General features: G+C 38.9%; 1 protein-coding gene across 5 annotated transcripts in view; it reads right to left on the reverse strand.

Moving 5' to 3' along the window:
• The window catches only part of LOC118775949 (polypyrimidine tract-binding protein 3-like), a 55,290-nt gene that overhangs the window by 26,373 nt on the left and 5,647 nt on the right, over positions 1 to 23,270 (reverse strand). For 2 of the 5 annotated variants that reach the window (XM_036525933.1, XM_036525935.1), the window contains exons 2-3: positions 8,214 to 8,289; positions 930 to 1,099 (exon numbers count right to left, since the gene is read on the reverse strand). In XM_036525933.1, the coding sequence (XP_036381826.1) occupies positions 930 to 1,099; positions 8,214 to 8,238 (195 nt within the window). In that variant the 5' untranslated portion in view covers positions 8,239 to 8,289. Of the gene's footprint in view, positions 1 to 929; positions 1,100 to 8,213; positions 8,290 to 11,745; positions 11,799 to 17,916; positions 18,063 to 23,270 lie in introns of those variants that run through there. The other 3 variants (XM_036525934.1, XM_036525937.1, XM_036525936.1) reach the window with 3 other exon arrangements.

A 23,270-nucleotide genomic window follows, 5' to 3' on the forward strand; every position in this document is an offset into this window, starting at 1 on the left:
AATGGTAAAAGCCATGTTACTTCACGTTTCAAGCTGTAACGTTCTTGAAATACATTTTCTCTTGATCAATAAATTATTAATGACATTAAACATACACATTCGCATTCCAAATGTGCCCTAACTTTACAATGTTAAACCAGAGCCCGTCTGCTATTTAGAAATTCTCTGCTTAAACGTTGCGTTGTTGTCACGGCGACGTTTATGGCTGGAGATAGTGTTGCTGCCGAGTGCACAAGTTTAGAGAACTCCAGAGAATTTGATACTTTCTAAATCGCAAAGTGTCTATGCATGCATGCCCTATGTGGGTTGCATTCGAATTAATTTGAACGAGTTATGGGTTTGTTGGATCTCGTAATGCTACCATGGATGGCTTTCTTCAAAGGAAGCAGACTTGTACTCCCCAGCAAGCAACTGCCCGCACTGAATTAGTCCTAGTAACCATTCGTTAAAAGACTTATTTTTGAATGAAGTTCTCATCTTTATTGTCTTTATTGTTAGTTAGCATACGCCTAAAACAACCTCAAGCTAAATTTAAAAGCCGATAGATAAATAAGAGCCATTGACTAATTATGCCGATTCATAATCCGAATAGTCGATTATTTGTTTCAATAATCATATAGATTATTCAACTATCAAAATAGTCATTAGTTGCAGCCCTATTCTAATACAGTGTTAGTGTTAAATCTCCAGGGTTATTTGTGATGTGATACCAAATGATCAGAACAGAGAAAAAATTTTCAGGTTAACTTTCAATTCAGTTCTAATAACTGTGCGCTTTAATTCCCACACAAACCCAGGGGAAGAGCTTGGTCAGACTCTATGGGTTCTTAGCATATTAATTTTTTTTCTTCTACAAAAATATCAGAAAACCTCACAAAGAATTTGAGGGCCAAGCCACAGTTTTTTTCCAAGGAAAATAATTAACTTACTTGGTTTTTCTTTTTGAGCATCAACAGATTGGTAACTTTGCCGAAAGGGAGTCCTAGTGAGAGGACCTCTGCTTCAGAGACCTCAAAGGGAATCTTGCAGATATGCAGCACACAAGAGGGGCCACACCGAGATCTCTCTTCTGTAAACTTTGTGCTGTCATTGCCATTTACTGCAAGAGAAGAGCGTTACAGAAATCAGGTAAACAGCTGATACATACAGAAGCCCTGGTCTGGTACAACACCACCAACACTGTTTTAGACACCTACTAGAGGTTCCGTTTTTTAATAATTTTCCCCCCTTTTCTTCCTGTTTTGAAACTGAAAATTGCTCATATAAAAAGCCTATTGCTCAAAAGGCTTATATGAAATCAACGACCTCTGCTCTCGTGCAAAAGTGCTAGGTGCAGCAAATGAAACCCTCCCACACACCCACATACCTACAGCAACTATTTTTCATGCTACAGACACCGCAGTGCACCACAGTGAAGACAGTGCTGATTTGAGTATAGGCACATGGCCACTTATGTCATCTCAGCAACTCATAGCACAGACAAGTCTTAGAGTGTCTGAAAATGGCAAGATGAGAAAACCCTGCCAACAAACCCACCACGACCCCAGAAGAACAAATAGGCCTTGATCTGCCACCACCGTGTGTTTCCAGTCATTGTCAACTGATGACATGGCTGGGCTGTAGGGGTTTGCCTTAAAGAAGAACAAGCTCCTGAACTCTTTTTCTTTCCTGCAGAAAACACTGCATGAATGAATAATGATCCATTCTAAACAAAAGCACTCTTATATGGCACACCCTAGCAAAGTCAGCAGTCTGTGTACTGGCTGTATCAACAGTGCCATGGGAGCAATGCTATGTGAATCCTGTTGCCTACTGATAAAGTTGACTTTCAAACAGCAGCTGATCAGTGAGGAAGCGCTGCCCCACACTGAAACTTCCACCTCCAGTGGGGTGGGAACTGCTATATGCAACAGTGGCGACAACTGGTTGTTGATATCCAAAAAAAAGTGGAAAAAAAAAACCCTGGCCAATTAAAGTGGGTCCAATTTATGCTGACAGATGTGATAGATCGATTCTAATGAACCAATCAGTGATTTCTCAGTCTTCCCTAAAGCTCATTATCAGACAGTTTTGAAAACATCAGTGAGAAATCAAAATGAGCACAAACACCTGCTGTTCCTATTAACCCAGCAATCAGCATGCCCTGTGGATTATTCTCATAATTGAAATTCCTTTGAATTATACATTTACAATAGTGACTTTAAAACACCAAAGTGGACAACTGTAGTGTCCGGTGTAGTCATTAGGTGCATCAGTTTTATTTTAAACCACACATTGCCTGAATTATCTGATTTAAGGAGATCTGAGAATGGGGGGGAAAACTTCATACCTACTGCTTTGTATTGTTTCATCATACATTTCAGTATGCAATACGTGCAGTTATCTATTATTAATTTATAAAGTTAGTTTACTTTTAACAGACACAAATCCTAGTTCTGCACAAACTGCCAAAATTACGAGTGATACATCAAAAGTTAGATTATAGCAGTTATTCTTCTTTCTGTTAAGAGTGAATACTGCAAAAAACATGTTATTTATTGAAATTATATCCAATGACAGCAAGTAATCTAGGTGCTTTTAAATGTCAAAAGGTCCATAAAAATAAAATTTTCGTTCCAAAAATTACAGTCCTTTCGCCATGCTCCACCCCACAATTGCAGGGGATCCTACTGTAATGGTATAGTGGTAATAAATCACTATCAGCAAATGAAACTTGTAGCAATTTATCTCAAATCCTATTTGAAGCAGTTATTTGGAGAGTTTCCAGGAATATGTCTATAACACTTCAAACCTCTTCTTGTGAAAAAAATCATGTTCTCATTCTGCCGGAGGGAAAGAAAGCCTCACCAGAAATATTACTGATCAAAGCAGTTTGCAGACTAACTAAGCCACACTGAGGAGGTAGGATGAACCAAAGCACACAAGAAACTGCTGATGTCAGCATGATTCCAGACTTAAACAAAGACACGACTTTGCCTGCTATGCCTGACTAACCTTCACTTAAGACCTTTAAAGGAAGAAGGCACTAACTGAGTGACAAGCAAACTACAGCACACAAAGGGAAGGTCTTGCACATGTCTATTTTTAGCAGAACCTACAAAAGAGTGTCTACAGGCTACAACAGCTGGCTTAAATGTAATTTCAGAGAAACAATTAACAGGCTCTTGAAGCGAGAAGGCGAGAGAAGGACGTAACATGCATGTGACAGCTTCTCTATTCTACTGTACCGAGGTAACACTGACAGCATAAACCGTTGCTCAGCATTGGAAACTGACAATGCTGAAGTTGCTTACTATAGGGTCCAGGAGACTCTCAGTTGGTAAGTGCTTAGAAATAAGTCAAGGCCAAACACAAAGAATGCAAGTCACCTCAAACTGAAAGTATGGAGAACAACTGTTGCATCTGTTCTCTTAGAAATGACCTATAGCCCCAGAGGCCACACTTGCTATCTAATGTTGTATTAGTTAGCTAATCATTTTGTCTCAAACTGGCAACTTCTTTCTCCCTATTTAACAGCATATTGACATTTTGAAAGCAAATTTAGCTGCCTTACTTAAAACACTGAGCATGTGTAGTATGTGCTGGTATTATGTGAAAACAATACAAAATAGATTAGCTACAAGAAATACAAATTTGATTCCAAGACAAAAACCACTGGCAGAACAAATTAAGGGAATTTATAAAAAGAAGGCCCACCCACACAATCGCTCATACAAAGACGATGCTTCTGTCCAATCAAACATTTTTCATAGGTTTATTGCATGTTCTTCCACACCCCTCATACTTACTGCATGTACACACCCTCTCAATGCAACCTTTAATGGCATGACAAATTGTTTCATGAGAAAGGACATGTGGTAGCAAGTAGAACCTACAGCTTTTTAGGGACAGTGTCCTTTAGCGTTAAAATGATTAATCTGAGTTTGCGCCAGCTGCTGAGGAAACTGTATTAACTTAAGTATGTCACTGAACAGTTCCACCTGTTCACCATTACTGCAATCTTACTGATGCTTTAAATTATTTTTTAAAAGGTACAGTACTGTAAAGACATAACTATATAAGTTTCATTGTTTGAAAAAGGTAACAAGCCTAACAGGTATAAAGTGTTAAATAGACATCAAAATATACATTTTAATCATAACTTTTTCTTCATTGGCAAAATGACACAATCTATTTTGACGAATGGGAGACTAAGAGGGAAATCAGCGATTTTTCAAGATTTGATGAGTATCGACTGGCTGGCTTTCACTAGGTCAGTGTGGAGAAAATAAAGCCTGGTTACATGAGAAGAAGGAGAAGGAACAGGCAACGGTTCGTCTAGTCTCTCAGAGATCCTGTGTTTCCATAGTGATGTGTGCATGGCTTCTCTGTCACATCCGTCTGTCATCTTGTTGTGCAGTTAACAAATCTTGTATGTCAAATGGGATTAAGATGGCCTCCCTACACAAGCTTTTTGAATTAAAAATGAGTTTGAATAAGTAAGTCTCAGTTCTCAAGAACAGATTTTATTTTTTGTATGTTTAATGACCCTCCTAAAATTTGTTCAGAGCAACAAAACCAATTATCACTTCTGAGTCGTGAGCCCTACGCATGCCCCCTCACACACACCTCTTTTGACTATGGTTCTTTAACGTAAAACTAGATTCATTCATTCAGATTCATTCAGCTATGTAAATTAATTTATGAGGTAAAAGAAAAACAATTCAAAGTAGATTCATGGACACATTTTATTCATATTATGTTGAAACCAGTTTAGGATTTCCCTCACCATTTTCCGTTTCTGTATTCATCTAATCAATGCTTTGTAAAGGGTGAAATGCCTATACACAAAGTGTAGTATTGCTGTGTGTTTTTTAGTTTTATTGTATTATTTAAAACGTAAGATTGTGAGGCTGTTTACAGGCTGTGGTCAGTGCATCAAGATATCTACCTGGGATAGTACACGCACATACACACACAAATTACATATATGTACACAATATGTTGCCTGGTAGGAAAAGATAAGCCCTGGGCTATAACATTGGCAGGGATATTTGTGTGATGTCATAGTTAGGTGGAGACCTGCCATGGGCGTTGCTAGGACACCCAAGAATGTGAGGAATGCAACATGCACAGCAGTTACCATTTTATTATTCCCTGTTAACAATTCACTGCATTATTATAATGCCTCTCTGGGCAGAGCACTTCCTTTTAGTCACCAGCTCCTGTAACAGCCTAGTCAAAGCCCCCCAGCAACATTACACTGTTTATTCAAACAGGCACTGTGAAAAGTCTTGTAAATGGGGTTCCTTACGTTATTTGAGGGAATTTGAAGGCAACCAGAAACAATCCTGTTATTTGAGCAGAGAAAATATACTTGCATCTATGTTCATTATTACATAAATAGCTTATCAAATGCCTTTACCCACAGTGACGTACAAAGCTTACATATCATCGATTACCTAGACTGGATATTTTGCTGGTTATTGAAGAGATTCAGCTAGGTACCTTGCTAAAGGGTACAGCAGCATAGCAGTGCTCCACTGGGGGACTGAATTTGCAACCACTGGGTGACAAACCATGTTCCTTAAAAAAAAAAACCTCAAACATAAATCAGTACATCAGCTTTACCTGAATCCATCAATGATATTCTCTCATTTTTACTACAAATGAAAAATGAGAGCTTCATAATGTTTCCAAAATCTTATGACTGTAAATCATAATGTTTGTCAAATCTTAACAAAAGATGGTATTCTTTTCAGATATACAGACTGCAAATTCTGAAAGACCAAAGAGTGTGTTATTTCGGACATCCCAGTTAGCTAGTCTGTAACCAAGTACAAATGCATTAGCTTAACACATACTGACTTGTGTGGGCAGCTTGGGCACAATAATTCATTAGGCACGTCATAGCAAAGGGACATAAACAGTTCATTCACTGAAGTCACACTGTAGGTCCTCTTTTACTCCATGTCAGTCAACTTTATGGGATTACAAGCTTTATTTACTGGCCTCTGCACTTCCCCATCCCTATTTCCCTAAATTGATAGAGGGGTACCTTGGCTACTCTCTAAACAATATACATCAGATCATTACATATCATTTAATACACACCTCTGACTGGCTTTTGATATGAATTTTCTCATAAAAATAAAAATATTATATATAAGTATTTGAATGTGAACCCCAGGGAATGTGTATAGTTGGTCATACCAAGCACACACCATTCCTCCAAACAAACTGGTCCTTTGAATATCATTTCCTCATTCTATTGTCTTGTTAAAAGGTTAGTACAAAATTAGCACAAATGTAGTTTTATCATTGTGGAAAACACCTCCATTCAAACAAAACATTACTTAACAAAATGATATCATGATTGAGGACTTCCTGAGAATGATCAGAATGAATCTGCTGCAGAGCATGACTGATGAACCATGACAAACTTTCAAGTATATGAATCTGGCAGCTATTTCTTTATTTATTTATTTAAAAAAACCCAAGCCTGGAATGACACAACCAACTACATCACAAAAAAGCCCAGTGTTTTTTTTTGTAAATTATAAAATCTTGTCCTGTTTAGATAATAGCTATCGTGATTAAAGTCTTACTAAATTGTAACAACCCATCAAAGAATAAATCTTTTAAATCCAGGCAAATTAATGCTGGTTTGAAGAAGCAATAAAATATGTTGCCATCTGGATTGATTTCTCCTGATATCAAATTTAGACACAATTGTACATGTAAAGAAATTTAATGTTACGGTGTTGAGTGTCAGTTTCTATAATTCATACCAGGCAGCCCTAAGATTTTGCTTCATCTACAAATGAAATTATCAGTTTAAATGAAAAGTGAAACTTGATCCAACCAGGATGTCCTAAAAAGGAAATAAACTTACCAAGTAACGTCTGAGGACTGGTAGTGACGAAATTATGTGACGAAAAAATACAGCTGAAAGTGACAAAAGAAATACTAGAATAGAATAACAGAAACTTATCTTTATTCTTTCACAACATCCATCACTCCTGACAACTATGACCCTGGGAGAACCTTGTGGGTTACTATACCAAAACTAATGCAAGCTTATGGATTTTGTATTAAATCTATTAAATGGCTCTGTTTAACCCTCCTCTAAAAGGGAAAAGCAAAATTACTGCTTATGGCCTCACTCATTCACAGATTTAACAGGACCCTGTGCAAGCATGCCATTCCTCTTGTGTCTGGATGCCTTACCCATGAAGCAAATCTGTACTATGTACAAGCGGAACTGAAAATGATAGTATTACAACAGTTCTTGTAAAAGACAGATATTTAATCTTGTTGGAACCAACAAATATCTCTTTATTTTAAAGAGGAACCCTTTTTTACTTTTTAAACAAGAGGTGTTGGGTTTTTATATCACTGTAAAAAAATGCTACCCAAAGTACAAAGCTCCCCAGTGGTGGAACGAACTCCCTGTCCCGCTATGGACAGCTCCTTCACCCCATTCCTTCAGACGGGGCCTGAAGACGCACCTTTTCAGACTCTACCTGGACTGACCCAGCACACAATTGCTGCCCCCCCAATCAGTGCTGTCGTAAATTGCTGTGCTTTTTGAATTGTTTCTTGTTGCCGCCTTTACCCTGACACTCATTGCACTGCTTGAAGTTGTTGAAGTTTGCTGTTTGAAGGTGTATCGTATTAATTGCCGTATACGCTGTAGTTGTACAAATCTGACAGTACTGTGTCCTCAAACAGACCTTGCTCTCAGCTGAGAACTGTCTCATTGTGGAACTGTACACATCCTGTCCCCATACTGTCGCTATACTTACTGTATGCACTTTTGTACATTGCTTTGGATAAAAGCGTCTGCTAAATAAATAAATGTAAATGTAAATGTACAAGAAATGCAAGTAGCAGGAACAGGAGCTTGTCAAATCATGCATGCTGGACACAGCACCTTCACCAGATGCAGAGATTTGAGAATTTGAGAATCATTTTAACAGTGAGCACAAGCATTCACCATATAGTACTCCTGAAATATATCTACTGTCCATAAATACTTTCACCAGTAAATACAGAACTAAATACAGAACACAAACAGAGGCCTTTTCCTCTGGTTCCAGCCAGAGTGCCACTTTAACTGGCCTGAGAGTTTCCATGGTGATAATTTTGGAATTAAAAAGGCAAACTGGGAGACATAACTGGCACATGAGACACAGGAAGTCCTGGAATTACCAAGGGAGAAATGACAGTACCTGCAGATGTAGTAGAATTGCTCATGGTAGAGGGATCAACAGTGAAACCAGAAGATGAAAGCTCGTCATTTCCTTTCTGAAAGAGGAAAATACACAAAAGAGTATTTTTTTTAATGGTCACATGGTCATGATGCTGTGACCCCTTTCAGATTTATCAGCTTTTAAGTACCTGTATTTAAAATGGTACTATTTCCATAGCATTCAACCAGTAACGTACTAAATAATTATCTACTATTACAGATGGTACTATACTAAGTAAACCATGAACACAAGATACTGCAGGAACATTTCATTTATGAAGTTTCTTGTACTGACAATAAACATTCACAACTCATTTTAAAAAAAGGGATTTGTTAAATCACAGTGTGTGGGGGAATTCATAGTACCCCTTCAAAACAGACACAACTGGTATGGTCCAATGCCAATTACAGCAGGATTTCCTGATTTCCTGTCCCTTTGGAGGGCAAGGTCCCATCTAGAGGAATATAGCTCCACCACAGTAGAGGAGTCTTTTTGTATTTCATTTCCTGCATACTTTACAAATGGACTTGCTCTACAGTTCTTCCTTTAGTCATTTGTACAAAAAAGTGGGCAGCTTCAGCCCAGCTTATAAATTAGTTTGACATCAAGTATATGCTCTTTGCAAATTACGTTAAACTCCGTTTTCATAAAACAGGAAAGACACTGCCTTAGCCATTATCACTTATAATGTTAGTGAAGCCCAGTGCACTTCCTACCTACTCCCCTGTGTGCCAGCATTTGTTCAGGCTATTTTTGAAACTGAAATGTAACTTGCTAAAGATAAATGTAGTACTTAACAAGCTGAATTTTTCATCTTAATTTTTTTACAGGAAAAGCTGTCATATGATTTAGCAATATCTGATGGAATATTCTAAAATAAACCATTCTAAAATGGTGTAACAATCACTGCTAACTTAGGGAACAGCAAATATGAATCTAATAAAGTACAGAAATGTTTGAGGTATTCTCCTTTTTGTCAGCAGAACAATGTCACTTTAGACTGGCAACACTAAAAGCTACTGGCACCAAGAGAGACGAGTGTCTAAATACAGAGTGAGTGCATTGTGGGAAGAAAAGCCGCACCACTCGTCTCTGCTCTTTGCTAATTTGGCAGGATCACAAGCGGTGCCAAAACAAGGCAAACCAAATGCAATTGAAGAAGTGAAAATGGAGTTAAGAAACGATTTGTGTAGATGTATCGGGGGGAGGGGAGCAACATTTAAATCATCATGGAGCCTCGAAAATGAGAAATTGTGACGCCCACGTTTCTATCTGTGTTGCTCCAAACAGAAATTTGACAGAGCTCTCGGTAAAACAAGGCACCAAGAATCATATGATGAAAGATTCTCAGGAGTGCAGCAGGCTGCCAATTAAAAAGGGATGGATATTACAGAGATCTCCGTAACATTAACCTCAGACATTTCACACACGATCCTGGACGCATGCGAAGTGCTGACTGCATAATTAACATAAAGTCACCAGGATTTCAATGGATAAGTTTAAGATTCCAGCTGATAAAGCAAAACGTCTAGATTTCCTCCAAGCGCAGCACTCGGGCTTTGCCACCTTAAGGGAGAGATTCATTATCGTACTGGCCTTAATTCTGTTCTGGATTGCGATTTCAGTTCATTTTCATTCTCTCCTCAAAAAGCAGATACAGTGTACCTTTTTTTTCAGATGATACTCCAATCCCTACAGGCTGAGTGTAATTATCCATAAATGTTATCTCTTTACCCTCATAGCAAAGCCTTTCCATAATGCCTTTGAGTTTTCATCTTGTGAATAAGGAGTTGATCTCCATAGGTATTTTGTATTCCGACTGGAAATAGCACTGATAATGAAACTATTGTAGTCCATTTGGACCATACTATGTTACTATGATACTATGTAAATACTATGTACAAACAGTAATACTCCGGACCTCTCCCTCTGCAATGCTACATTAAAATCCACATCATCACCACATTACAACAAAAGTTTTACATTTAACATACAAACTCTTTTATTAGAGAGATGTATTTTTCATTAATTCAGAAGAGGTCTGACTAAGTGTAATTTGCAGCAGCCTGACAAACCTTAGAAATTAACACTCTCCCATAAATATGCCATCACTTACACGGTTATCAAAAGTTGGCTAGACACAGACAGTGGGGTAAATCAAATTGATGTAACTACTGTTGCTGATGCTGGCCCTGTCTTTTCCTGTTCTCACTCAGAAGGATGAATAATTTGACACAATTATCCCAAACATCTTGTGGCAACAGGAACAGCTCTCACAACTATGGAGACTGATTTTAGAGTGCCATCCCATGTAAAAGTTCAGTTTGAGCTTATCCATGCTCAATCCACTGCTTAGTCTTGGAAGCTGAATTGTCACAGCTAGCAAGCCAACACAGATCTGTGTTATTAAAATAACTTGTGCTTTAAAAATGTTGCATGAATATAAAGAATGCAGCTTATTTTTGTGTATGCTTTATTTCACTTTATAAATATATCCATTGCTTAGGTAAAGAGTAAACAGTAAACAGTGATATAGATTTTATATGAGGCATTAATTTTTTAAATAAATTTAGTAAATTTGTCTAACCAGTTAGGAACTTCAATGTAAAGCCAAAAGGCAGGGAACAGAAAAATCTGTATCAAATGAACAGACGGGGGGAAAATCGCTTTATATTCCCTGTGCCTTACAGCCAGAAATCTGGCTCAGACAAAGGCATGCCAATGTAGCGGGTAGAGTGAACTCGTGTAGGGAGGGTAATAGTTTAGTTTTACTCAGATGGCAGGAAAGCTAGATCTGAGTGTCAACTTCCTTAAAACAATTAATTTCTAAACCACCCCACCCTTTCTCTCCAGCTAGGAGACAAAGCTAGTCGAATGGTAAACTGGAACAATAACATTTATTTAAACCTAACCCAGCAGTTAGTTTCCGGGACACACACAGAAAAAAAACAGGAAAAGAAATCTTGACTGTCTCCAAACACCTTGATACAGTATAAACTTAAATCAGATAAATCAATAAATGCACCCTTTTCTCACACCGGTGGAGTTTCTTGGTACGTTTCTAGGTGTCCCGGGACAATAAAAATAACCCCATTTCTATTTGCAGTGAGAAATATCCTCCCTAAACTGCTTTTACTCTGCTACTAGGAAAAAACCTGAAGGCGGCATAAGGCTGCGCTGCTAAAAGGTAACCCGAATTACCCACTGAAACTGTTTGAATGTTAACTCGAAACCGGACTGTAACCTCACTCAATCTTCTCTTCCAGCAATATAACCAACATTTCATAACAGCATACTTCACAATTGTATTGCTCAGTCCATCATATATTCAGTTACACAGTTTGTATGAAGTTCGTAAATTTCTGCTCCTTTAAACCAGCAACAGTGTCCGTTCCGCTTATTGAAGAATGATAGGGCAGTGTCACGGTGTACGTTGAACAGCAGCGACGATCTCGTTCCTCCTTAAACCTAGTGCTAAAGTGGATGGAGCCCAGTGGCAGGGAATACTCACAGGAGGGAGGTGGGAGAAAGGGGAGGGAGAAACGTCCAACAAACGCGCCAACAAATTCACTGAGGATCCCGCCTCTGCTGCAGCACAGTCCTGTTACTTCCAACACGCCAGCCGCCGTCCGTTTCCTCGTGCCTCTCGACAGTCTACACAAACTCGCACAACTCTTGCAGCTACTAACTTTTTGTTACGTTATCACAATCAAACATCAACTTCTCATCCACAATCAAACTTTTTTATCCACTTCCTTAGCTCGCCGCCCTGTTCTTCTCTCTCATGTCACACAAGTCCCGCCCTCTACCACGCTTTCTTTTTTTTAATAGGTTTACAGTTCTTGACAGTCACCGATTGGATGATAAAGTGCTCAATCATTATTAGAGGCAATTTAACCCTTTACAGGTCAGTCAGTCTTACGTGGCTCACCACACCAACAAGGTGCTTGTTTCTGAGAGAACAAAAAGCCATCCTGATGTTTTCAACAAGGCAAAGCAAGGCATGCTGTTTATCTGAACAGCTTCCACTAAGCAAAGTACCATACAGCAGTGCACATGGGATGTGATGAAAGATTGTTAAAAAATTAAAAATAAAATATGAAATAGGTTGTTAAACATAACTTCACAACCTCACAAATCTCAGAACTACAACCTTCTCGGAACTGTAAAATTGTATTTGCCATTCAGCCTGCCAAACGTATCCCCTGGTTAGACAATGAGTAAGACAGAAACCTCATATGTTTAGTAGGGCTGTGCGATATGACGATATATAATGTGACGATAGAAAAACGTCTATCGTTTCATATTATACTCTATCGTTTATTTCGTTGTGTCGCAAATCACACACTTTACGGCAATATTTTTCGTCATTTTTCTGGCCGACGCTTCGCGTTCTTTTACACAGTACGGATGCAGGCAGGAAATTTGCATGAAGGCAACACAAACAAATATGAAGGAGAGTGAATGTGACAGAACTATAGTTGAAAAGTGTTTTCTTTTTACCTTTTTATATTTTATATACTAATATTTTATATTTTGTTACATGCTTAACCCTTTCGCACGTAACTTTTTATGCTATGTAGTGCGTGTTACATTACATGGTTCGTTATGTTTTCATTAGCGTTATTAAGCTTCTCATAGTTTTCAGTTAGCATTTGCTATATTTTTTAAACGTTAAATCGCTGTTTCCTCAAAGCTAAAATTAGCTAGAATTTTTCCAGTCTAGTGTAATCGCATCGGTTTTAGCATACACACACCGGTATGACCATAAGCACGAAAGGGTTACACCTCGTTTCCACACAGTTTTGTTTGGTGTCCGTAATTCAGTATAATATAGGCAATATTCCCTCTAGTGTTCAACGCAAGGAAATGGAGATGGATCAAAACGTAACTCTCACTCGTGTCGGTGTCATCACGGAATGAATGCAACGGTGAAGCAACCTCTAGGCCTATTTATATGTCAGATGAGCGGCAATATAATGGAGGGAAATCACAGCGGTAGAATGGGAGGGAGATCAAGTTTTCATATCAAAGTGATAAAGATGATCTGTATTTCTTAGGATTATTGGCTAAAGCACAGTGTTTATGTCGATGCAAAAGGTTGCCTGGTTACGCATATTCTTTCTTCAAAATATGTTTAATGAACTCTCTTCACTAGTCAAGCAACTGAATTGAAGGAAATAGCCCGTTAGCTAATTCGTTTTTCCAATGCTATTAACTTCCTGGCACACAGAGCATACGGTGTCTCCGAAATCCGCCGCAAAAGTTCAACGCACTCGAAGGCAAATTCTGGACCTAAAAAAACGGAAGGAGGAGTTTCGCAAACACATCAGAGATCACGGAGGTTCCCATAGGAATGAATGGACTTCCGGTTGACTGGCATACGTACACAGAGCTATATGGAAACGAGGCGTAAATTGAAAATTTGCACAAAGGTTCTAAATAAAAGGAGAAAAATAATCAAATATGAGTAAGTACCTTTTATTTGTCGCGTATATAGTTCAAAATGTAATAAGAAATAGGCCTTTCCATATGGTCATTTTATATAAACTATTTATTCATTGAATTTACAGAAAATGTGCTATATCGTGACCTATATCGGGATATGAGATTTTGGTCATATCGCACAGCCCTAATGTTTAGATCAAGTTTTTTCGAAGGTCCACTTATTGTCTGACAGCAAATCTTTTTCTCTACCTCCATTATAGAAGTCAGCCAGACAGTTGGTGCCTGATATCAATATTCCATGCAAATTGAAGGACTTGTGTGACTCAAGCCCACTTACAAGCTGCTTATGAAGTCATAATGCAAGGTCACTGTGAGGTGTCGCAGCTGTGTAAAAGGCTGTGACCCCCATTCAGGTACATAGCCAAGGCTACCAGGACCCCCAAAAAGAACACTTGGAACCAACGGAACAACAGAACAGATAAGTTAAAAAAAAAAAAAAACTGACATACAAATTGCTTTGGATAATGAAGAAGGCCACAGGGACCTGAACTGGACTGAATATCACACACATTGTTTGGTTTGTCCTTGTTTCTTCACACGTAGTTCAAGGAGACAGGAAGCACGCCTAAATCTAAACAGTGCAGCCAGTGGAAAGTCTTTCCGCATTACTTTCATAACAAAATTTTTTTCCTCTTCATCATTGGCTGAGTAATGGGAGCAAGTTGCTGATGACTGCTAAAGTACACGTTATCAGGTAAATACAACGGAAAAAAATGAGTCAGAAAAAAAACAACCCAGCAACTTTCAGAAAATTTCTCATATGTATTTGTCACAGGACGCACCACAAACATTCACCCTCAAACATATTCACTTGATATCAAAGCGTAAGATGTGAAAACTTTACTCTCAACTGTTAATCTGAGGGGCTCCATGTTATATATCTTTTTGCACTACATGTACAGTTGTTTGCTGATTTGTTGTTTTTTATTGTTTAATACTTTATTATACATTATAGTATATTTATTGTATTATATTTTTGTCTATACTTCTTCGCCTGTCTTTCTGCTGCTGTTAACACCCAAATTTCCCCACCGGGGGATCAATAAAGTGTTATCTTATCTTATCTGATCCTATGTCTACAGAACTGGTCTTAGTGATTTTCCAGCCATTGCGCACCTTTGGGCAAAAATATGAAATGAGAGGAAGGAAGAAAATCTCCATAGCAACAAAGAGAACCAGGACACTGGTGGATTACAGTTAAAAGAGCATCCTTGGACCCTCCGTGCAGCTGAGGGTACAGGTAGCGAGACTCAGTGCTATTACTCACAGCATTCAGAAGCAAACGGAGACAGGCTGATGGCTTTGCGGTCTCGCTGGGTATGTGAAGCAGCGGTCACGTCAGTACATGAACCATGACCTCTTAAGAGCCGCAAGAGGGGAGAGGGTGCACCGCTGCATTCGGAAGGGCCCCAGCTGCGTGACTGGGGACCGAAACTGCCTCTGGTACAGTGATATGGTTGAGCCAGCCTGCATTAGGCCCCATTGCGACACAAATGAGTAACACAATGAGGCAAGTCTGAAATGCAGCCAGACACAAGCCGTTTATTCCCATCATATTGTCTTTAAGCCATCTGTGTTATTTAGATAGCCATAATTATTCACTTGACTTTTAAGCTCCTGCTATTTGTTTGCAAAGCCAAAAAAGGCAAGAGAGAGACATTTGAAAATATGATGCCGCTGATCCTCCCAAAATTAAGGATGCAAACTCTACAGAAGCAGTATCCTATAGTTACACAAATATGAGCTGGTTACAAAAATATATATCCCTCTCCTCCCCTGAAAGACTGCTAGCAGCTCACAAACCAGTACCTCAGGAATCGATGGAACTGAACACAAACCCACATACTATGAACACAACCCTTTGTATTCTGTTAAGCTTTATTCCTTGGTGCTGTGTGAGTGCTGTGCACGGCAGGCTGTGCAGTTGATTTCTCCTTCTTATGTAAAAGAGCAGGATGAAACTCAAATCTTAAAATCTACAATGACCGACTTGGTGTGCTCCATCCGTTTCCACTGACAAGTGCTTGGACTGTTTTGCCACCACATCCTTTGGCTTGAGGTGTTGAAACAAAGCAGGTGGGGTGCATATGAGTTAGGCTACCTAGTCCAAGAGGGAACATGCATTCTGCTTTATACAGGTGTCAATACTGCTGTGCTGCACAATCTCTTCACCCTATTTAATTTAATCCAGACATACTCCTGCTCTTTACCTGTGCATCTGCTCCATTAAAGACTGGAACAATAAGCTTCCTTTCAGTCTACATAAATGCCAGGCTGTGGCAAGCTGTTGCAAGAAAGATGAATATGTCTGGTTAAAAACACTTATGTGTTGACAAGGATGAGAGTGGCCTACTTCACTTTCAGATGTTTTTGGGAGTGCCACTTAGATTGTCATCTTAGATTCCATATCCTGCAATTTTAGATGACAACGATGTTGAAGAAACAAAGAAGCTATCCAGAACTTACAATGGGTACTGCCCATGGGTCATGGTTCATCTTAAACAATATATGTTACAATACAGTGTCTGTGAAGTGAGGGGGTGTCATTTGTCACTAAATGTTTACAACAATGTTCAGATAGCCTTCAGATTAACATTAGTTCATGAGATGTCCATACCCCAGAAGTTGCAAAGCATAGGATATTTTCACACTTCTGGTTAAGTATCAGGCTTCATGATACAAGTGCTGTCTCACCCAGTACTTGAACCTGCAACTCTGGTTACAAGCCCCTGACTACTTCAGATCACCATCAATTTGACTGAGGTACAGGATTCAGTCCCTCCTGTTTAAACTCTTTGACAGTTTACATCACACGTGCAAACTACAATCTGTGTACTTGAAAACTATATGTATGTTATTTACATAACAGACTCGGAGAGTCTGGATTCATGCAATGATGTGCCTCTCCAGAAGGTGAGGATTACTTACTTCTCTTTCTGACTCAGATCTTGAGGAATGACATTAGCATGACTGTTTTTGTAAGGTCATCAGTCGTTCGGCTGCCACAGATAATAAAGCTCTAGATGTTTGTCATATTCAAAACTGAGTGTTTGCTTCAGGGTGGCTCCTTCATAACAATTTATGTGAGTGGCTGCCTTGTGATAGAATTTAAGGATTCAAGCAGTTTTCATTCTCCATTTTTTCCTGTTTTGCATTGAACCAGGTCTTCTTTCAAACTGCACTGTTTGAAGCTATAGTGTATAAACAAAGATATTAAAATTGAAACATGGGGAATTTCACCATTGTCAGCAACTGTGGAAAGCTTTATGCTGCTCTGCTGAAAATACTGTGTTCCTGATAAATGATATCTGCTCAACCTTGAAATGAGTGGAGGCAGAGAAAAATGGACATGCAAGTTCCTCTTACTGCTATACTTGTGTTCAGACAATACTACCTGTAGTTCTCCATAACAACCATACTACTGTGACCAAAGGCATATCAGTGCTGATGTACATTCAGGGAAGCACCTTCAATAAATCACTTTAAGAAATGTTCAGGGTTAAGAGGTCGGTGCTTTACAACACGATCACTTCAATCAATTGAAGGACAATAAATTATTCAACATGACTTTCAAACAGCGAGCAACACTGTGCACACTACACATACAAAGGAGTTTGCTGGTCCAGGGCAAAATATCCAAATAAACTGGTTTATGAGTACACATATGCACTACTAACATAACATATGTAAATGTTCTCCAGTTGCATTTCCTTGGTAGATAATGCAACATTTATTCTTTATTTCTTTGGTCTTTACTGCAAACAATGAGAAAATGGCCTCAGGGAAATAGATTACCAGACTCACTGCAGGAAACAAGTGTGAAACACAAAACAGTGAGCAGATCAGGCCAAACAGGTTGTCAAAATGATATGTGAAGACAATGATTCAGAGGAATGTAGGAAGACTCCATACCTCATACCATACACTTCGAAATAACACAGGTAGCATTAAAATGGACAAAAGAAACTAGGGTACATTTATCACAACTGGCAGGACGCTTTTGATCAAGTTAAATAATTGTTCCAGATATAACAATTTCTGTTCTATGAAGCTGATTGAAACAACCAATTGGCGTCACAGTGAAACCCTCCCAAAACAATCTCTGAGTCACATGCTGACAAAATCAATACAACATTCAGGGAAAGCTGAAACAAAGCTGAAACAACCACTGTACCTGAAACAGACTGGCAGTGGCCCAGGCTACTCGAAACACAACTTATCAAATCAAAGGAGAGGAGAGAAAGAGAAAGAAGCCAAAGACAGAGAGGAAAAAGAGCTCATTTAGTTCAGGGACAGCGGAGAGAGAGGTAGAGAGAGAGAGTGGAGCAAGTGTGACAGTCTGGGAAAGAGACACGGGAGGAGAGCATGGAGATAAGGGGAGGAGTACATGGGACACACCCACACATGCTGGGCTACTTCCTAGTGTGGAGGGAGGGAGGGATGGTCTGTGGAGGATGAGTCTGCCACCATATAAATGAGCATATTTAGGCATGTGATTTGGCTACAATTTTTTATTATTCCATTCATGAGCTTCCTTATGTTCAGAGAAGCCCCTGACTCCTACAGATTACCTTCAATCTGACTGAGATACAGCATTCCCTCCCTACTGCTTACACTTCTGCCATGACAGCAAGTTTCCAAAGGAAATCATTTTTATGCATCAATGAATCATTGGTTTGCAGATACTGGTATGCTTTGCCATTCTCATTTTCATAAGACCAAGATTGTATAATACTCCTAATATTTATGTTCATTTATTAAACATTAGTTATTTAAACTGACAGTTAAATCTTAGATATTCCTCTGATACCTCACCAAACATGCTCACATTTTGTGTCATGCCATTTTCAGTTGCAAAATATTTAAAAGACTAAAGATTGCTTGCCTGAAAGGATATGGGAGGCGGTTAACAGCAGGACACATAACTATCCCTAGACAAGCTGATTGGCCATCCATCAAGGAACATGGGCTCTGTAGTTTGCAACAGAAAAGGCTCTGTTGGCCAGCTCTGCAGTTCTCTGGCTGGTGACAGGTGAGTGGGAGCATGGGAGGGTGGAGGTGACGAGGAGGGGGTGGGTGCATGGGGGGATCTGGTATTGACTGACGCCTTCATGGATTATGACTGGGAAAAAAAAACAAAAAAAAACAGCAGCAGCAGTATACCCAGGTGATAGGAGAGGTGGAACTGTGAGCCAATGCCCTGGGATGTGATTGTGAAGATAAGGGAGACCTTTGGAAAAGGTCGTTCCTTCTCAGCCTCAACAAAGGAAATGAAGCCTTGGCTCATACAATAACAAATCAACTCAATATGTCTGCCTGTCTGACAGGTGATGGCGGATGGACTGGTTTGCTCATTTATAATCGAGGTAATCTTTTATTTTTTTTTGAATAGGCACTCTTTGAATAACATTGCCTTCCAACTGAAATATTAGAAGGTTTGAGTACCTAGTTAATGATGAACCAAGAGCCCAGTTAAGGATGAACCGTGTGTTTGAGCCTGTGTAGCCTTTGCTTATCAAATTAGTTGTGAAAAGAGTCTGTCACAGTCAAGGAATCTCAAGTGTGTTACAGCCATGATCATTGTAAATCTTCTACCCCTTCAGCAACAAACAGCAATCCATCATTGAACATAGGCTTTTTGATATTAAAAACTGTCAATCAAATACCTTTTCTGCACATTGAAGGGGGGCGGGGGGTAGGGTTGGGTACTGAAATCCGGTGCCAATATCACGCGTACGGTCACACCGGTGTGATTAGCTGTTTAGCGCGTATGCTAAATCCAGTGCGATTAGAACACTAGATTGGAGAAATTCTAGCTAATTTTAGCTTTGAGGAAACAGCGATTTAACTCTAAAAAAATATAGCAAATGCTAACTGAAAACTGTGAGAAGCTTAATAACACTAATGAAAACACAACAAACCATGTAACGTAACACGCGCACTACATAGCATAAAATAGTAAGTTACGTGCGAAAGGGTTGTTAAGGCGCTAGGCTTCTTCCCGTATTTTTTTCCTTTAGTCATACCTGACGCGGGAGCACACCCCCAGTTTTCCAAGGCCATGTGAAATGCTTCTGGGGGGAAAAACGCCACTCGTATCTATTCGATGTTGATATCACAGCAACAGCACTATGCTGCTTTCATGTGGTAGATAGAAACACATGGCTACAAAAGATAAAGAGTGAAAACGTGCTAAAAATGCGAACATTTGTTGAGTGTTTTGTATTTATTTATATTTATATATTTAACTATACTTTAAATTAACAGTTAATATATTGTTCAATTTCGATTTCAAATTTGCTTTAGCAATAAAAAAAGCCATTCTTTAATGTCGTCGATCGTCGTTTTGTGCTTTTAAGTATCAGTTCAGGCACCGTTTAGGCACCAGTGCCGTTTTAAAAGTATCACTTTAGCACCGGTATCGGAAACCCCCCCCCCCCCCCCCCCCAAAAAAAAGAAAACCCTGTTACCAATTCAATTCACAGGTAGGGTGCTACTGTTGTGCCCTAGGGCATTGTGCTTAACCTGAATTACCTCAGTAAATATCCGCCTGCATAAACGTATAAACCACAAATCACTGTGTAAGTCTGAGGATAATAGCATCTACTAAGCAAATGTAAAGTGACCGTCAGACCTGATGCGTATGCTAAAACAACTGCTACCGTTAATTTAGCTGAATGACAAATTAATCAGTAATGTTCCTGCTGTTCTTATTGTTCCTTTGATACGCATTCACTGTATCTTGCCATGATGGCCTTGTGAGCATTGTTGTGTCTGTTGCATATGTGATGCAGGAATGATATCGCTGCGTGACAATGATAGTCTGTACCCGATCAGTAACCAGGTGGCTTGAACTATTATTGTCCTCTGCCACCAAACTGTTAAAAAGTGTTGGCAGTGTAGCACAGTGGTAAGGAACACGACTCCGGAAGGTTGCTGGATCAATTATCCATGAGGGCACTGCTGCTGTACCCTTGGGCAAGGTACTTCATCCACAATTACCTCTAGCTATATAAATGGATAACATTGTAGAAACCTGTAATTGATGTAAGTCGCTCTGGATAAGAGCATCTGCTAAATGCCAATGATAATAATAATAATAATAATAATAATAATTTACCTTCAGTCTACATTCACAAATTCCACAAATTCAGAAACTTTCTCAACAGGGCAGGGATGTTTGCACTTCAACTGAGTTTTCTGGAAACCAGTTTTCTGAAATTATGTTTCCAAGTTCCAAGTGAGATAAATTGCCCAAAAAACAATTTTCACACATACATTTCATATGGAGAGTCTTGAGTGACTGTGATATTCTCCCATTGTTCTTTCTTTCTCCTGTGTGGCACGTGGGTGCCCTTCTTCATTAAAGACAGGAAACCCTTATCTTGAAGGTCAAATCTGTTTGCATTCTAACTCCAGTGGAGGGAGATGTGCCGCTTTCTATCTTTGTTTTTAGAACAGTCCTACTTAATCAAATTTCTTCCATGAGAAGGCAGACAATTGGGCACCTGGTGTGGATCTTATAGACAAACCTCTAAAATTCACCCTTTCACTACCTACAATTACAGTTCTCTTTTCTCTAACAAATATATGGCGTGAATAGGAATAGCACACCCAACACACACACCTAAATATATTAATACCTAACTACTTTACAATGTCATGTGTGCCTGCAGTATTGAATCATTTTTAGAAATAAAACCTGAAATACATTGTGTCTCCTGTTGTACTGGTATGGTTAAAAGTGACTTTGATTCACTCCAAAATTTGGGCCTCTTGGCCTCTTTCAGCGGATCTTTCATAGGATCATTAGATCCTATTTTGAAATTTAAAATTCTACTTTTTTTACAACAATAGTTCAGATTCAAACAGACGCTCTGACATATTTGTAAAAATTTACTGAGATGGTTGTCACCCTGTGAAGTCACAGGTTGCCAGTACACACTAAAGAATATGTCTTCCACCCAAAAATTCTGATGTCAATATGAGGCCAAGGGTCAGTCACATGAAAGACATGAGGAATAGAGCCACTTTTGTCAGTGCGGGAGAATGTTGTCTAAATTTATATTGGAATACATAGTTTTAACCCATGTATACATTTCTGAAGAATATAAGATTTGTATGTAAGAGTAACATTCCACTTTTTCACACTGAACATGCATTTTTGTTGTTGAGATACATGTGAAATTTTGTCTTGTCTAATCAAATAGATTCTAAATAAGGAGGATTCAGCCAGCCTTGTTAATATGCCCTTACAGTGCGAGTGTTTCACTCGCATTTGCAACTAAAAATAGATGTGTGCGAACTGTAAAATATATTTAAGCACATGTGTGCAAATAAAAAGTATTACAAAATACAGCCCAAGCAGCCTCTATTTTTTACTAATCTAACTGTAACCAGCCAAGAAAAAAACCTCGACGCACTTGAGCGAATTGAGTTTCTAACTGGTTTTCTTTGAACAATCATAAGGAATATTAGCTAACGTTAGCCAAATTAGCCAATAATGAAGTTAGGAAACAGACTGATTAGATGTCATCGCTTACTTGAAACCTAAAAAATCCTCAGAATTCCAAAACAATCAGAAAATATTTTTTTCACAGTTTAAAGCGCCTTCCTGGTAATCATCATAAGCTACTTCTGGTATCGGCATATGATCACACTATGAAGCGAACATCACCAAAACAGCATCAAGAATTCAACAAGAAGCTGCCTTGGAGTGTCCACAACTGTAGACTTCATGTGGATCAGCTTGGGCCTTCAGTAGAACAATTTGATCCCAGTCCTGCTGTGGACCGCTGGCTGAGCTCAAAGTGGGCCAGACGACCTGCTTACAAAAGCTGCTGGACCAGTGATATCCTTTGTGTCTAAACGGACTGAGCAGACTTTTTCTGGTGTTAAGAACTAAGAAGAACTACTTTATTATAGAGGTGTTCATACTGTTCATACTGTTTATACAGTTTAAAGCAGTTTAAAGTATAAATAATTACATAATTATTACATAAAGACAGTTTGAAGCAGAAATAATTAAAAACCAACTGTACTTTTTGTATTCAAATAAATTAAATCATTTTGGTTGTAAATGTTTCGTCATATCCCTTTGTTAAGGAAGAACACATTATTTGATAAATGTTCATTGCGCCCCTAAAGTTCTTTATGTGCTCCTAAATTTTTCAACTTAGGAGCACATGTGCTCCTTGGGAAGAAAGTAAGTGTCAAGCCCTGCACTATGACCATACAGGTACGCTGAAAGACTGGAAACAGCTGAGGCACTCCCCTCATGTCAGTAATGACAATGCTGCCCTTGAGACTAGAGGGAAAATCCGACCCTAATGGCCTAACCAGACTACACTGTAGCAGCAAGGCAAGGAAAAAAGTCACTCTGATACTGTCCAAAATCACTTACCAAGGACTCAAGTACATTTGTAAGCAGTTCAAGCATAATTAACAGAAAAAAATGTTTTAATACTACTAGCCAGAAGGAGCTTTACACTGGCTGCTTCCTGCCAACTAAGGAACTACCCTTTGCAT

This window comes from Megalops cyprinoides, chromosome 4, assembly GCF_013368585.1.
Source record: "Megalops cyprinoides isolate fMegCyp1 chromosome 4, fMegCyp1.pri, whole genome shotgun sequence".
NCBI lineage: Eukaryota > Metazoa > Chordata > Actinopteri > Elopiformes > Megalopidae > Megalops > Megalops cyprinoides.